Source organism: Mchenga conophoros, linkage group LG23 (assembly GCF_057382185.1).
Source record: "Mchenga conophoros isolate Kocher_MC1m ecotype Shallow Benthic linkage group LG23, M_conophoros_male_GT1.1, whole genome shotgun sequence".
Taxonomy (NCBI): Eukaryota; Metazoa; Chordata; class Actinopteri; order Cichliformes; family Cichlidae; genus Mchenga; species Mchenga conophoros.
Window position 1 is genome coordinate 43,822,454 of NC_140547.1, and position 17,380 is coordinate 43,839,833.

Sequence of the window (17,380 nt, forward strand, 5' to 3'; positions counted from 1 at the left end):
CACTGACATTTCATCCAAACGTTATGTACTCAAACTAATTTTCAGTGTCTGGTTCGTCACCTCAGCGCTTCAGGTCAGAAGCGCAGCAAACACGAGAGCAGTTTCTAATGTCTCACTGAGTGGGCCAAAGTCTCCCACTCTACATCGTTATAACGAGGCCAGAGATCTTTCTGATGTATCTTGAGTCGATCTGTCCCTGTGTTAATGAAAATAATGTTTCTGCGCAGGGTGCGTAAATGTGCATGTCTTTTTCAGCGGGCGGTGTGCTCCGGGTACTTATAAAAATTCTAGTTTCTAAGGTATAAAATACGTAGTAGTCCATTCCTCTTTTTACATTCCAATATACTGTATCTCCAAAGTACGTTCGTCTTGCAACTACCACCACACGGCAGACAAGACAAAACTGAACCGCAGTGGTCTGCACAGGGCACACATGTCAGGCACACGCGCGCGCACACACACGCGCACACACAGAGACACACGTGTGCAATTCTTACAACTGCGATGTTTCTTAAGACACAACAGTCAATGTATGTAATAAACCTATTTGCGCACAGCTGACCACTTATCTTAGAACTTATCTTTTTCTCTCTCTCCTCGCAGTTCAAGAGCAAGACCAGATTAATGCGTTTCCTCCAAAACCAGAAAACCTGTCACAGCAGCTTCACCCACCACTCTTAATGGGTTGTGTGCTTGTAACAAATTAAAGGACGTGATCTGTCGTTGTGTAAAAACGTCTAACTCGCATGCTGCCACACACCTATGTGTGTAATATTAATGTACACTTTTTACTCACCTTTGTGAAAGAGTCCACAAGTAAAAACGGCAATAACGTAGTTTACAGTTCCAAACTGTGACATCTTCACTCCATACATCCCTCCAAAGATTGAAACAAGCGCAAGACGCTTCCACGGTGATGCCTAAAGTATTCTTCACGAGAGCACATAAGCCAACAGCAAAAATGATATGTGCGGGAGAATATTACAATATCTTAATTCAGTACAATCCTAGTCAACACGCATCGCCTAATTACCGCTGTTAACTGCGCGTGTAACCCGGTTTTCCCCTCCTCTCATTCTCTTTATATTGTGCAATCCTCGCTCTCCACCAGACGAAGTGTTTTCCTGTCTCCTCTGCTCAACCCGCTACTGTACTCGATGAAAGAGTAAATGAACGCTTGAGCACTCATATATCAGAGGTAACGGCCTACTTTGTTTTCTTTCTGCAAAGGTAATATAAATGACACATGAAATGAAATCCCGTACATAGAAATCACAAGCACTCCGTGTGTTGGTGGTAGAAACTAGAATCAGCAAACTGATGTGCTGCCAAGTATCTGTGTACTACAGCTGTGCAATGTTTCAATCAAACACTTCTCCAGGCACAGTTTATTCTCATAAATAGATTTACTGTAGCAGGTGAGAGAGAAAAAAATCATAAACATGAAATAGATAGCAGGAGGAAACATCTGATGCTTCCTAAGAAAAAATATCACATTAACTTCTAAACTGAGAGAATTTGAGAACCAGTATATCGATGTGAAAAGCCTCGCTTCTGCCACATTTTGGTTGGGTGTATTATGAATGTGTGGATGCATTTATCAGATAGGAATATTGTTTCTCCGTGATTCCAGGTCAAAACGTCTTACCTTTAGACTTGGAGGCAGCTTTGTGAAACTAACAGACTTTATCTCTCTGCCACCTTCTTGGTGACTGTTGAGCAGTTCTGCAGTGCACAATTTTTAAACTCCAATTTCTTTGTAAAGTCTGGATTCGCTTGTTGACCAAAGAACTTGTTGGCAGTCATCTTTCTTTTCTGTTAAGATTTTCTGCCATATGACTTGAGGGACATGTTCAGAATGCATGAGCTCAGGATTTCTGCTATTGCCAGTCTGCTGTAGATCTGCACGGAGAAAATGGCAGGACTGTTACTGGTGCAGGGCTTAAGCCGTGTCCGACACAGAACGATTAAAACACTGACAGGACTGAAATTACAGTGAAACTCAGCACTCCACGTCACACGCTTCTTAAACTGAAGGTAACGAATCATTTTACAACCAAATCAAACTGATACAGAAAACAAATTATTTGTCTTACTTTTGGAACAAAAAACGCCATCAAAGAAAATATAAATATGACTGTACGCTCTGCCATTGGCCCGCCAAAATTCAAAACACATGGCTCTTGAATCAGTAGGTGTTCCGCTCAGTCAGGCTACAGTCTCACTGAGTGAGTGCGTGCGTCAAAACAGCAAATTAAATAGGGCCTCCTCCATTAATAAAAGTGACATGACATATCACAAATTTCACTTAAATAGCTAACGAGTCATCGATTTCATAGGTATTTGCTTTTTACAACACATATATTTCCCCCTCCTCTTCAGTGTGTCATGGAACATCCTCACAACTATCAGTTTCGATCTGAGTGTACTGAGATTAGTCCAAGCCGAAACTGTGCGCTTTTCTTGTTTAAGTCTTAGATGACAAAATGCGCATGAAAGTCATGAAGTCTTCAGTGAACTCTCTGCGCACTGTTCTTGAGTTAGTCTGAAGACCACATGAAGCTTAGAGGTTTTCAGTGACTGTGCAAAAGTTATGTGACATATGCGCGCTATGAGCCTCAAGGTCCGCTCTGTGATTTTACGTACCCGTATTTCATGACTGCACTTGTTGCACAGGTGGAATCCTATCACAGTACCACACTGCAGTTCTCCAGGCTTCTTTCACAAATGTCTGTAGAACAGTGTAAATGCCTGGGTGCTTGATTTTATACACTATGTGGACATGGAATGATTGAACACCTGAATTCAATAACTCTGAAGGCTGAGTGAATTATTTCCACTTGTGTGTGATGTGTCCTGTAGTGCTCATTGTGTCTGCTGTTGGTCCTGAGTGTGAACACACAAATGATGTCCTGCAATATTTGTTCCATGTGGTGCACTGGTTCAAGGTTTTTTTCACACACACAATAAGTCTCATTTGTCATTATTTATCATATTTACCGTGCACTGTGCAGCTGGTAACTGCAACACAGAGCTGATTAGTGAAGCGAAAGCAAGGAAAGATGTTGTAGGAGGTCATCCTACGGCTGTAGTGCCACCTAGTGGAAAAAAGTGCAAACAAAGGCAGTGGTTGGTGTGGCTCACCAAGGAAACCTTCCCAACAAATCTGAATGGATACATTCACGAATCAAGAATTCCTTCTTAATGTCCACAACAAAAATTGAACTACAGCTGAATTTAAAGGATTATTCCATATTCTTCTTCTAAATTTGAATCCATATTATGACCAGGTGGTCATTTTGAGCAATAGCAGGTGAGTGAGTCACAAATTACAACTAAACAGGCGCAATATGGAACCGTTATTATTCTATAGAGTAGTTATACTTGAAGTCACAGCAACAACCCAATATCCGCCAATCGGCAACACAAGTACGAAAGGAAAAAAATGATCTATTTAACAGAACACTTCACAGATCAAAGATGCTTTTATTATTTGGAAATCACTTTTTGGCACAACACTGGGATTTCTTTTCTTTTTCTTTTTTAATTATCGGGAGGAGGCCCCAGGACACGCTGGAGAGATTACATTTAATGAAATACAACTGCATCTCTTGGCTGAGCTGGTCTGGGCTTGTCTGCCACCTTCACTTCAGGTAGTGGACGAAAAATTGTTTTTTTCATGTGTGTTCAGTATATGTAAAACAAACAGTTTTACGTGCAGCTGTGCATGTGCCGCCAATCAAAAGCATCCATCTGATCATCTGTTTGATGAAAACATTTTTTGTAGAAATCTGAAATAAACCAAGACAAAAACAAGCAGGTTGACTTTGTGAAATTTATTTACCTTTGAAAATGTGTCAGTCAGCAGTACAGTGAGAATAACAGCAGTCTGCATGTGTTTAGACTGACAAACTGTAAGCCTGAAAATTGCTGTCTTTATGTGTGGAAAGGTAACTCATATCAACAGATAGTATACCTGCAAAACTACATGGAGACAATAAGGAGTGTTTTGCATTAAGTCCAGTTTGACACAGAGAAGAAGCAAAAGCGTCAAATGTTTCTTTACACTTTCTGATGAGCAGTGCAATGTTTGCAGATAAAAAAAACATTAAAACATTATTAAAACAATACTTGACTAGCACTAGGATGGTCTTACGTTACTAAGGTGATAAATATTCCTGGTCTGAGTAACTGAACACAAATGTATGTGTTGGTTTTTTAACAATACACGTAGTAATAAATTGAGCATAACATGTTCACAGTGAACAAACAGAGACCTTCAGCTGCCATTTTCTGCAATTTCAGGTGGAAAAGTGTTGTTATTTACAAAAGCACAGTGCAGTTTTCATTGTAGTTGTCTCTGGTAGTATCAATTTAATCAATAAAATCAATTTAATCAAAGTTATTGATGAGAAAGGTTCATGTTAGCCACTCATGCTCGTTTTCACAGTTCGCATTTCAAGTAACTTAATGTTTAAATATCTGACAAAACACCAAAACATGACTTTTTATAAACAGCACCATTTCAAAGATATACAAAAAATAAATAAACAGCACAAAGCACTGAGATAAAAAAAAAAAGTAACACTCTGGCATAATGAACTGACACTCCTCAGGAGGTGTCTGCCTTCTGCCGCTGAGTGTCTGAGTGTCCCTTCATTTGACTGAAAATGGTCCAGTTCTAAAAATAAAAACAAAAACATTTTAGCATCACTGTGTTAATATTGCTGAATAAAAATATTTTTGAACAAAGAACAATAGCTTAGACAAACCAAAGACGGGTTTGATGAATTAGAAAGAAAGTAGAAAAGTAAAAGGTAAGTTGGAAAGAATTGAAATGTGAAAATATCCTGAAGAGTGAAAAAGAAACCAGCAACTTTCCGAGTGCAGTCTGGCAGGATGAAGAGAGACTTACTCCTGAGTGTTTCTTGTTTCAGTTATAATTCACCATGAGCTCTCTGTGTGACAGACAACAGATTTAAGAACAGTTGAATATGTAAAGATGCTGTAATATCAGCAGACGAGTATCTGCTTTGAGATCACTTTTTATACCTGACAAGGATGAGTGCAGGAACACAGAGCACCAACACCACAGACGACAGAATGACTGAAATCCTGATTCCTTTGAGAAAAACAGGAGATAGAAGGATACAATAATGTGAACAACTATCAAATGACAAAAAAAATTGATCATAAAAACTGGCTTTAAAAACACAAATGTTAACACACCTAAATTTCTCTGATTAGATCCTGACTTCTTATCCAAACCTGGAAAAAGAAACACAAACATTAGAATCACAGAGTAATCATTAATTTATGAATCGGTGATGTTGAAAGAGTTTCTCACCAGCATCATCAGGAATCGTCTCCATCACCTCTCTTTGAGGAGCAGAGAGCACTCGTGCTGCACATCCCACCTGTGTGCTGTGTTTACGTGAACCTGAGAGCACAGCTGTAGTGGTGACAGTGAATGTAGCGTTGGTGTTGGACACACTGACAGTGTTGTACTGTGAGAAGCTGAGGTCTTGTTGTGAGACACTGAGTGTTACAGTGGGAGCAGGTCGACCAGTGGCTGAACAGGAAACAACCCACTCTTCAGTAGAGTTTGACTCTCTGACATCAACAACAGGTTCATGCAGCTCTGTGAAGGATCAGGAAATATGTTATAAGGACCATGTTGTCAAGAATAAACCAGCTTCTGGTGCATTTAATCACATTAAGGTAAAAGTTCTTACCATAGACTTGGAGGCAGGGTTTACCTGTGAAGGAGCCTTCAGGATAAGTGTTAAACAGACATGGATAGCATCCTTCATCCTGCTCCATCACATTCCTGATGACTATGGAGCAGTTTTGTAGTTCAGTATGTTTAAACTTAAATTTCTCTGTAAAGCCATCATTCACTCTCTGACCATAGTACTTGCTGTACGTGGCAACATTTGTCTCCACATCATGTGAGACTTTCTGCCATGTGACCTGAAGGACGTCTTTAGTGTCCAAGAGCTGACAGCTGAATTCAGCATCTTCTCCCACTGCTGCCAGCACAGTCTGCTGTGTTTGGACCACTGCTGTTAGAGCTGTAGGAGATAGATCAAGCTGTGAGGCACTTTAAATATAATGTTCAAGTCCAACTTGCTGACACATGAGGTCCAGTGTTACTGGCTATCCCAGTTCCTGCAACACACAGTTGTACCTTCAGCCTCACACTGACACTCTGCCTAAACAAATCTGGTAACTGTGTTATTGCAACAGGAATCAAAGTTGCTTCCAGCTGTTTCAGGTTTTTTAGTACATGTTTTTTTTAGTTCTACTGCAACACCCCGAACACAACCATAGAGGTGCACACATACATGTGCAGATCACTATCCACCCTTTCTAGCCACAAGGCAAGATTTTAAGGTTACATAATATATTAGATGTAAGATTCATCCCAGTGTCTCCATAGACAGACTTATAATTATGCCAAGGAATGTAAAAAAAACAAAAACAAAAAACAGGCTGTTTTGAGCTTCATTGTTAGCGCCCAAGGTCAAATTTGACTTATCATTTTGGCTAATATATCATATGAAAGTTAAAGTACATGCAATAGTATGTAATGCTTAGAGGTCATACATCACAGGTCAAGGTCAAACTTTTTTTTTCAGTTTGCAGTTTAGGAAAATCTCCAAATTTTAAAGCTAAACCAATAAATGACTCACTGGGGGACATATGCAATTTCTCTGTTTGAGTTCTTTAAAAACATTTGTTAAAACAACATTATAAAATGACTATTATAAAAACTCCATTCAGCATTAACAATTCTCACATTACCATGTTTGATCAATAATACATTGTGTGGATTATGGCATGAACCTGTGCAAACATTTTCAGACAAACGTGACTCAGGGCATCATTAGCCATCAAGCCGGATACACTTCCTTAGATCGTAAGCTGACATAATATCACAACTGCCACGTTGTCCCTTTTGCCCTTCTTGTTCTTCTACTTTTTCTTCTTCTTTGCCGGTCGACACCAACAATAAGCTGCAGGACCTTATTACTTTTTCAAACTATGACATTCACATATTGAAAATTGATTCAGAGTGAGATTAATTCACCCCCCCCACACACACACACACAAAAGAAAAAAACATACTGGGAATGCTGAAGTGTTGCTATGATTTTCCTAAAGAACAAGCTCCAACAGCCCCGTGACCGTCACTAACCCCTCCTAAATATTCAGAGAAACCACAGAAAATAAACTTTAACACTGTCGGTGGTTGTACTTGTCACAACATAATCTAAATTCTCAGGTCACCTTAGTGACCTCTACTGTATAAAAATAAAAATAAAAGTCTATTCTATAAAAGGGTCTAACTCACATACATACAGAAATACATTTTTTCTCACCTTTGTCAAAGGCTCCAGAAATGAAAACAGCAAGAAAATAATATAAAACTCCAAAGGAGGACATTTCATTGACTCGCCATTCATTTAAACTCCAGGTTCCTGCTTCTGCAGTTCCTCGAGTTTGATCCAATCAAATGCGTACAGCTCGCGTGGAGTCAAGTTACTCAACGTTTTACGTCACTTCCAGCTCTAAAAGTCGGAGCAGCTCCACCATCATCTCTCAGTTCGCTGTCCAAACGGAGATGTGAACGCACTCGAGGACAATAAATTACGCTTAAAGTGTTTCGTTCTGCCAGAGTGGGCTTTCCACCCACCCCATTAATGCTCCTGTTCAGTCTTTCAACAGACTACCTGCATGTCTCTGGACAGGGATAGCGTTGGTCGAGTGCTGATTGATTGACAAGTGGACGGGAATAGAGTGAAAGCGGAGTTTACCAGGAGCGGCAGAAGCACAGAAAGCTTACATAATAACACGAGAGGATTAAAAGCACAGACAGCGGCTGCACTGAACACGTTTCAATGTTCGTAACTTTCGATTTCTCTTCAGATCTTTTTCCAGGTCAAGAGCAGCACAATCCTACAGACTGTTTGTACACACGTGAAACCCCAATCAGCATTCAAACATTTTAATTGTTTGTTGTTTTTACGATTTTCCCCCCTAAATATCTGCAGTTACAAGTCGTTCAGCTGTTCAACTGTCTGATTTTTACACGCGACTTTTGCTACTCTTCTCCTACATCTGATCTGTGCAGAGATTCATTTGTAATCTAAAGCTCGTTAACCCCGAGCTTCTCATGCTCAGTGTACATGTATACCAGCAGGTGGCGTAGGCTACTCAGTCTTCATCACATTAGTTGGCTGGTAGTGATGGTTGCGCGATGCAGGGCAGGTTCAGTCACAGATCACAGTACATCTACCATATGCTTGTTGTAGCGACGTGTTTATGTTTTTCAGTAGTTGTCATAGGTAGCTGGTTTTGGCACTTTGTATAAAATAAAATGTTAACTGAACAGTTGTGACTGCTCAGCCTATGGTTCAACAGCAAACTCTTACATCAGTTGGCAGAGAGGAAACAAAAAAGTCTCACTGTATAGGAGTCAGTGGGTTATCACATACAATAGCTGCAACAGCATGAAAGGCAATAATAATAATAATAATATAAACATGTGCAGCCTGGAACTACAGCAAGACGTTACCTTCTTGTAGTTCCTTCTAGCTACGTTGGTACCTGACTTTAACACATATTCAGAGTGTCGAGGCAGACTAGAAAAATATGGTTGATGGAAGAATGGTCAGTTTACTCGCTTTATTGTATCACACTGGAGCATTTATGAAATGTTAATAAGCAGAATAACCATCTACAGATACTTCTGTCTCCTAAGCCTGGTCACCATAAATAAGGAGGCACGTCTCTCTGCAGCAGTCTGTTCTGAACGTAACCACAGTCATTTGTTTTACATTTTGTCATGTTACTGTCTCATTCAGTTCATTTTCACCTTGAAACTCTGCACACAATACGCCAGAGTGACAAAGTGAAAATGTTTGCTTGTAATTCTTGCAAATTTATTAAAAAGAAAACCAAAACTATAACACACACACAACTATTCACAGATGTTACCATGACACTGGAAGTTGAGCTCAGGTGTATCCTGTTGCCAATGATCATCTGGCAGATGTTTCTATATGTGTGATGAATTCAGTTGAATTGGACAGGATTTTAAAAGGCGCACACCGGTCTCTATCAGGCCACATAGGTGACAGAGCACAAACCAAGCCATGAAGTCCAAGGAATTGGTTGTATATCTCTGAGACGGGATTGTAGGAAAGTGTGCAGAAAAATGTGTGCAGTATTGAAGGTCCCAAGAAGCACATGGAAACACACCTGGACTTTACCAAAAGGCAAGGACTCTCAGAACATGAGAAACAAACTTTTCTGGTCTGATGAAACAAACATGGAACTCTTTGGCCTGAATGCCAAGCATCATGTCTGGAGGAAACCAATACCATCCCTATAATGAATGCAATTCCTAATGAACGAAGCCTTAGCTTGATGCTCTCAACTTCTTCTTTTTTTTTTGTATCCAATAATAAACATATAATGTGAAAAGATCCCCAATAAATTACCTTATATGTGGTGACATCCAAAAGTGGGGATCTATTAATGTGTTTTCAAAAACATTTCCTGTGTAAATTTTTTAAATAAATCAAGGTTCACACAACTAGGTTGTCTTTGTGAGTTTGATTTACCTTTGCAAAGAGGTCAAACAGCAGTGCAGTGAATAAACTGTTGCATTAGATTTCATTTCAGCAACACGAGCAGCTTGTTTGTTCATTTTCACAATTCTCACTTAAAATCACTTGATGTCAAAATATTTGACAAACAAGACAAAATTTTACCTTTTATGAACAACAGTTTTTCCTAATAATAAAGAAATATACAAACATACAAATATACAAAGTTTTAAAATTAAAAGTGCATTTCCCCCCAAAAAAGCAGAGTGCAGTAACAAAGACCGACTAAATAAATGACTGAAATCCTGATTCCTTCGAGACAAACAGTGGAAAGAAGGATATAATAATCTGAACAGCTATTAAATGACAAAACACTGAACATAAAAACTGGTTTTAATAACACAGATGTTAAAAGACCTAAATTTCTGTGATTAGATCCTGATTTCTTATCCAAACCTGGAAAAAGAAAAACAAACGTTAGAATCACAGAGTAATCATTAATTTATGAATCAATTACTTTAAAAGAGTTTCTAAACATCATCATCAGGAATTGTCACCGTCACTTCTCTCTGATAGTGACAATTTGCATTCATCAATAACCAAGAAACTGACCTCACAGCATGAGTGGTGCTGGTTTCAGTCATTATGGAAATGTATTGTTTATAAGTTTGGGGAAACCTGGAGTCAGCTGAGACTGAAGAATTCACTTGGCTGAGTAACAAAACATTTCTCCCACTGAAAACGTTACATCCAGATCAACAGAATCAACTTTTTTGGGACCGAGAAAGAGTTAGAGGAAAGAAAGTTTTGGCACTGTGTCACGGACCGGCTCTGGAGGACTCAGGGGGCCGTGAGCAGTTATTATTATTATTATTATTATTATTATTATTATTATTATTATTATTATTATTATTATTATTATTATTATTATTATTATTATTATTACTATTTGGGGTCTGTGTCGTCTTCTGTTCTGTCCACGTTTGTATGTAGAGTGCGTGTGTCTGCTTCTCTCTCTCTCCCCCCGTCCTCGGGGCTGTTGACGGAAGCGCGCGTCGTGGGAGAGGCGTGTCCGGGCGACTGTCGTCATCGGGAGTCCCTCTTCGCTGTTGCCGTGGCCCACCTGCAGCTGATTACCTGACCAGCTGGTGGTAATCATCCCTCCCGGCTAGAAAGAGGTATTTAACCTGGACCCACGGCGACAGTCGACGTGGGATTATTACTCCTGACTGGTATAGTCTGTGCGCGACGTGTGCTCTTGGTAGTCGGCTAGCGTGTGTGGCTAATTGTGGTTTTTCCTTCTTCCTCCAGGAAAGTCGAGCGAAGAAGCGAGTTGGGGAGCACACACACTAAGGGGGCTACAGCACGGGACGCACTGGGAGCAAGTGATGGGCACCATTGACAAATTACATCTGAGTTAACTGTTGGACTGACCCGTCTATTCACTGTAAATAAAGTGCACTGTGGCATCGCAGAGTCTTGCGTTTTGGGTCCTACTTTCCTCATCGCCACGGTCTGCCAGCCAGACCGTGACACACTGTGCTCAAAGCTTTGACTCTGCATTTTCTGCTCCTCAGTAATTCTGCAGTTTTTATGAAACAGAGCAGAACTGAAGATGAAGCCTCGGGGTCAAGGAGGAGAGCCACAATAAAAGACACACACAGACAATCAACTGAGTTTTTACAGTGACTTCTTTCAGATATGTATACACATTTTGTAATCGGTCCATGATGAACAAAAACTGGAGTCAAACACACACAAACCTCTGCAACATTACAAATCAATTTCATGTAGTTTTTCCTTCTCTCAGACCTGCACTACAGCCTACAGCACATCTGTCACGATGCTGCAATTAGTGTCACTCATATTAGAAGTGAGTTAGATTCATGTCTGAAACTTTTGGTACAGAATATTGACTTTAATAAATGTCTGCAATGTTACAGGTCATGCAGGAAGTAAAAAAGACCTGACTGTGAATAATGTTTTGTGCTCTTCTGCACATTGGACAGTCAGGTGTTACAAAGTTACAAAGACTTCATGTTAATGGTGCAGGAGTTTCTAACAAAGCAGCCCTCCTCTGGATGAATCCTGAGCTGTCACATACACACACACACACACACACACACACACACACACACACACACACACAAATACACACACTGTTACGTCCCGTGGCCTCGTTTCCAGATTTCTGTATTTCAAGTGGAAGGTTTTCTTTCTCAGTGTTCAGCTGTTATAGTTTCACAGATTTTTAAATATTTTGCAGGTTGATCATGAAGATCCTAAAACGTTTGTTTCAGCTGTGAGATACTGATGCTGAACTAAACAGACCGTGAGCCCAGAATTACTAACACACTAAATAACACACAGACATTAAATTAGCCTCTACTTACTTCACTTAGTTGAGGCTTCATGTCTGATTTGCTGTAATGTATTTAAAGCATAAAGTAAAGGGGACAAAGCTGAATGGCATGTAAGGTTATGGTGTAAGGATAAAAGCAGTTTCCAGTTACGACGTAAGTTAGGAGGAATAAGCAGAATAAGCCAATATTTATGTAATGCAACTTTGGGTTCTGGTGTTTAGGTAAATCGATAAATAGATAAACAAATAAATAGCACAAATCACTAAGAGTAAAATTGCAATGTACCATTATATTAATTAATATATCTAGCTAGCTATCTTTGTTTCTTATTTTGACTGTCCTGTCTGGCAGCCGTTGCAAGCAGAGTGTGGTCTGTGGCTCCGCTGCAAAGGAGGGGCTGTGCCAGGGAGGCTGGCAGGGCTGCTGGAAGCAATTCAGTAACTATGCTCTCCATATTTCAGAGACTCCAGGACCTGGAAAAAATGAGGACAGGTGGAGATAGACTCAGAATTGAGTCTAGCTGGCTCTCATAAAGATGAAAGTCCTGGATCATCATGGTTGGTGTCTCCTAGGAGTCCATTATCTGAGGTGATTATCATCGTGTTTCAGTGGAGGTGTTTCAGTCCCATAAAAAATAATAAAAAACACTGCAGCAGTTGTCTGTTAATAGTGCAAAATCAAAGCATTCTGAGCAGATTAGCTTAGACAGAACAAAGACAAATGCAGCAGAGTCTACTGAGGTGTAGTACACATCAGATTGGAGGGGGGGGGGGGGGGGAGCTCTAGAAGCAAGTTGGAAGATTTGAAATGTGACAACATAACAGAGTGAAAAAGAATGACAAAAATTTCCACGCACAAAATGACAGGATGATAAATAACCAATAAACCTGAGTGTGTCTGGCTTAAGGTTTCAGGTGTTTCGTTCATCTTGAACTGTGTGTGCGACAGACTGAAAGATTTATGAAGCTGCACAAACATTTATGAGGGGAATCAAAAGGAGAAAGTGTTTAAGAGGATTTCCTGCTATGAGATTTCTTTTTCATATAAGCCACAAAGAGGAGTGCAGCGACACAGAGCACCAACACCACAGACGACAGAATGACTGAAATCCTGATTCCTTTGAGAAAAACAGGAGATAGAAGGATACAATAATGTGAACAACTATCAAATGATGAAAAACATTGAACATAAAAACTGGCTTTAAAAACACAAATGTTAACACACCTAAATTTCTCTGATTAGATCCTGACTTCTTATCCAAACCTGGAAAAAGAAACACAAACATTAGAATCACAGAGTAATCATTAATTTATGAATCAGTGATGTTGAAACAATTTCTCACCATCATCATCATCATCATCAGGAATCGTCACCATCACCTCTCTGTGAGGAGCAGAGAGCACTCGTGCTGCACATCCCACCTGTGTGCTGTGTTTACGTGAACCTGAGAGCACAGCTGTAGTGGTGACAGTGAATGTAGCGTTGGTGTTGGACACACTGACAGTGTTGTACTGTGAGAAGCTGAGGTCTTGTTGTGAGACACTGAGTGTTACAGTGGGAGCAGGTCGACCAGTGGCTGAACAGGAAACAACCCACTCTTCAGCAGAGTTTGACTCTCTGACATCAACAGCAGGTTCATGCAGCTCTGTGAAGGATCAGGAGATATCATCAACATGTTCTTACAAACACACCAGCTGCTCACACATTTATGTCCAGTATGTTTGTTACAAGCACTTGTTGTTTGTTAAAGAAGATTAAAGTTCTTACCATAGACCTCGAGGCAAGTTTGACCAGGGAAGGAGCCTTCAGGATAAGTGTTAAACAGACAGTGATAGCAGCCTTCATCCTGCTCCGTCACATTCCTGATGACTATGGAGCAGTTCTGCAGTCCAGTGTATACAAACTCAACTTTATCTTTAAAGCCATCATTCACTCTCTGACCATAGTACTTGCTGTAGGTGGCAACATTTGTCTCCACATCATGTGAGATTTTCTGCCATGTGACCTGAACGACGTCTTTAGTCTCCAAGAGCTGACAGCTGAATTCAGCATCTTCTCCCACTGCTGCCAGCACAGTCTGCTGTGTTTGGATCACTGCTGTTAGAGCTGCATGGAGATACAGTTTGAGATGTGAGGCACATTCAGTTTTTGTTCAGGTGAACTGTAACACACAAAGTTGCAGTTTCACTGCTAAAACTTTTTTGTTATTTTTCTCACTGTTCATAACATGTTTTACAGTCTTTTTATTTTATTTTTTTTTTTTTGAGTTTCCTTCCTGAATAGAACTGCCCCAATAGTATACAGTAACTGCTGCAGGGGATTTTCTAACACTACAAGGAGGATTTTAGTATTGACCGACATTTCAAAAAGAGCATTGCAAATTAAGAGTAAAGAAATGAGCAGACCTGACGAAACATTAAATATGAATATTTAAAAGCAAATAACAGAGTGTAAGTGTTTTTCTGTAAACAGCGCGGCAATTCGGCTAAATGAGAGGAGGCCGAAGGGCAATTATTCTGTTTTTGATATAAGATTGAACCAGTCAGGGGACTGTGAGGTCCTGAGACTCAGGGAGTATCCAGAGGTATTACAAACTGCTCCACTATGAACCTCTAAATCTCTGTGTAACAGCTGAGTTATACAGTGGACAGAAGAACATTTATGATCAGAGCCCCATCAGTCCCTGTGTTAATGAAGATACTGTAACTGTCCCCTTTGCTGTGGTTTGCAGGCAGTGAGCAGAAAAAGTACTTACCAAAAGTCATTTAGTGTGAGACATTTTTCATTATGTGCCTCTGTGCAGAAATGTGACTCAAATCCTGAAACCCTGCAAACTTGTCTGCTCACTCTCAGTACAGAATATCGACTTTAGTAAAGGACAACAGTGTGCACAGTTATTACGTAAGCTCATATTTATTCTAATGGTTCAGGGTTTGACTGTAAATAATGCTCTGTGTTCTTCTTCACATTGTACACGTGAGCTGTTAAAAAGACTTGATGTTCGTGGTGGAAGAGTTTGCAATGAAGCAGTCCTCTGGATGAAACTTGAGCTGTGCAAGGACACGCAGGAACATTTATCCACACGCAGCTTTTTTTAACACGAGCCTCTCTGATATTAAACACACTGATTTTCCTTCAGCTGCCTCTCGTTGCGCTAAGTCATCGTGCTGTTTCTGGAGAGAAACACGTGCGTGAAAGCGGCTCCATTACTGCACACTCATTACTGTTCTCCTGTCAGGATTGTTTTTGATCCGCTAATTTGCCAATTTTTCCCAATTTGTAAATTTGTAAAAATCAGATAACCTCACCCCTCATTGTTAGTTACTGCATTGCACAGTTTACACAAACTCAAGTTCTCATTTATCATAACTTGAGTAATATCTGTCACTTTGACGCCTACGTGCTGAACATGGGAAAGTCCAAATACTTCAAATGATTACAAAGTTAGTAAAACTGAGTGGTAAACTATCGAACACACACACACACACACACATATATATATATATATATATATATATATATATATAGAGAGAGAGAGAGAGAGAGAGAGAGAGAGAGAGAGATTGTATAGAGTTGTATTAACACAGACTTTGTTCCCACCTTTGTCAGAGACTCCAAGAATAAAAATAGCAATCACATAAAATGAGACTCCAAGATGCGACATCGTGGCTCCACACTTACCGCTAAAACTTCAAACTGAACGGAAATGTGAATGTTCCGGGGAAACACCTCCGACACTGAGTCACAGTATATGTATCTACTGTGTATATATATATAGAGAGAGAAACAAAGAGATATTTATTTATATTAGCAAGTGCGTTTAAAGTGGTTAAAAAACTGTCTGTCCATAAAGAAAATAGTTTAAAAGCTTTTATAATTCATGTGTTCTAAGATGTTTTTGTGTATACTTGCTGCTAAATTGCAGGTTGTTCATGTGAAACTAAACTGTTGGCTAATTTCAGGTTGATCAAAACGAGCAGCTTAACGAGTGCACATGAGAACAAAATTATTAATATCATTATTATTTTTATGAAATGATTTTCTTTCTCGGAGCAAAATATAAAAATGCAAACATCCAAAATTCAAACTGGGACGTTTGGAGAAGCTGCGTTTAAAATACTTTGCTCTGCTAAACAACACCTTGAAAATAGTTTTTAAAAGGAGAACTATTCATATGGGCCTAATAACCCCTCATCTGTCTCTGAAGGTAAGTCTTTATCTTTAAAAAGAAAAAAATAATACTTACCTTGTACACAGAACTACTGTGTTTTTGCTACTAAATCATTCGTGAAGCAGGGTTTTTGTGTGAATTATCTTGTAGCAAGTGTCACCTGGCAGTTTGCTGCCTTCCGTCGTGTCAGCAGAGGAGCTTTGAAAAGTTAGGGTGAGTGACGTGAGGTCAGCGCTTTTCTGTGGGAAGTTCCACAGACGATTAACTCAGAGACTTTGGCTGTTTGATTTTGATTATTCAGTATTGTAGGTGCTCATTTTTAATGCGTGTTTTTCGACTTTCTAGTGTGACCAAGGGTTTTAATGGTTGAATCAATCAAGTTCTAGATCGGCTGTGAGCGGGGAAATCGATCAATATAGTACGTATATTGATTGTTTTTAGTGAGCATTGTAGTGCTATTTGCTTGGACCTTTGGTTTGATAGGTCTCATGTGCGGCTGGGATATTAGTAGAATTTGTTGTAAATCCTGTCTGGGAATGAAGGGGAAATGTATGCTTAACTGATGGAATAATAAATGAAACATTTATTTCTTTGGATATTCTATTCGACACTTCAGTGCTCGGTTAAAATCTTTTTATTAAAGTTTTCGTTCTGAATTCAAAGTCCGTCCAGCTCCGAGTTAATTGGTAGTATAGTCGTTGCCTCATGTGAACCACTTCCATGATAGACTCACTAGATGGCACAATAGCCCCAGTGACTACATTTTTTTTTCTTTTTCATTTTTTTGTAAAGAACTTTAATTAACTGTGCATCTGGACGTAGCGTTTTTACAAGGAGAAACGATTAGTCACTCATTCAAGTGACTTCTTCTTCAGATGGTTATTTATAAATGGCCTTCTTGACTCCGCGCTTAAACCAGCGTTCCTTCCTGTCCAGGATGTTACATCCTCATCATTGAAAGAGTGTCCACTGGCCTGTAGGTGTAAATAGACTGCAGAGTCTGGGCCTGATAGCTCAACTGTGTTGTGCCATCCGCTTCACCAGAGGTTGTTTGGTTTCCCCGATGTATAAATCCTGGCAATCCTGCTGGCACTTAACAGCGTACACTATGTTACTGTTAGTGTTGGGGGACCCAATCCTTGGGTGGACCAGTTTTTGTGTGTTGATGTCGCTGCCAAATAAAATATAAAATGACTAAAACACTATACAACAATACCTGACAAGAAACA

At 39.7% G+C, this 17,380-nt stretch overlaps 2 protein-coding genes across 2 annotated transcripts; both read right to left on the reverse strand.

Moving 5' to 3' along the window:
* Positions 1 to 3,828: 3,828 nt before the first annotated feature.
* On the reverse strand, positions 3,829 to 7,505 carry LOC146548058 (OX-2 membrane glycoprotein-like). Its single transcript, XM_085266285.1, has 7 exons — positions 7,386 to 7,505; positions 5,736 to 6,074; positions 5,348 to 5,641; positions 5,230 to 5,268; positions 5,053 to 5,122; positions 4,916 to 4,958; positions 3,829 to 4,681 (listed from the first exon to the last, which is right to left on the reverse strand). The coding sequence occupies exons 1-6, from the start codon at positions 7,447 to 7,449 to the stop codon at positions 4,934 to 4,936; spliced, it is 831 nt and encodes a 276-aa protein (XP_085122411.1). The 5' UTR covers positions 7,450 to 7,505; the 3' UTR covers positions 3,829 to 4,681; positions 4,916 to 4,933.
* Positions 7,506 to 12,778: 5,273 nt separating this feature from the next.
* Positions 12,779 to 16,335, reverse strand: LOC146548059 (OX-2 membrane glycoprotein-like). Its single transcript, XM_085266280.1, has 6 exons — positions 16,227 to 16,335; positions 15,581 to 15,740; positions 13,748 to 14,086; positions 13,323 to 13,625; positions 13,205 to 13,243; positions 12,779 to 13,097 (listed from the first exon to the last, which is right to left on the reverse strand). Exons 2-6 carry the CDS (start codon positions 15,642 to 15,644, stop codon positions 12,988 to 12,990), a joined length of 855 nt encoding a protein of 284 aa, XP_085122406.1. The 5' UTR covers positions 15,645 to 15,740; positions 16,227 to 16,335; the 3' UTR covers positions 12,779 to 12,987.
* Positions 16,336 to 17,380: the final 1,045 nt, after the last annotated feature.

Excerpts from the sequence above, each read along its gene's own strand:
- LOC146548059 (XM_085266280.1), bottom strand. The coding sequence starts at position 15,644 with ATGTCGCATCTTGGAGTCTCATTTTATGTGATTGCTATTTTTATTCTT. Across the intron at positions 14,087-15,580 it reads TCTTGGAGTCTCTGACAAAG|CTCTAACAGCAGTGATCCAA; the intron begins GTGGGAACAAAG and ends ATCTCCATGCAG. Across the intron at positions 13,098-13,204 it reads ATCTAATCAGAGAAATTTAG|GAATCAGGATTTCAGTCATT; the intron begins GTGTGTTAACAT and ends TTTTTCTCAAAG.
- LOC146548058 (XM_085266285.1), bottom strand. The coding sequence starts at position 7,449 with ATGTCCTCCTTTGGAGTTTTATATTATTTTCTTGCTGTTTTCATTTCT. Across the intron at positions 5,269-5,347 it reads GACGATTCCTGATGATGCTG|GTTTGGATAAGAAGTCAGGA; the intron begins GTGAGAAACTCT and ends TTCTTTTTCCAG. Across the intron at positions 4,959-5,052 it reads CCTGCACTCATCCTTGTCAG|AGAGCTCATGGTGAATTATA; the intron begins GTATAAAAAGTG and ends TCTGTCACACAG.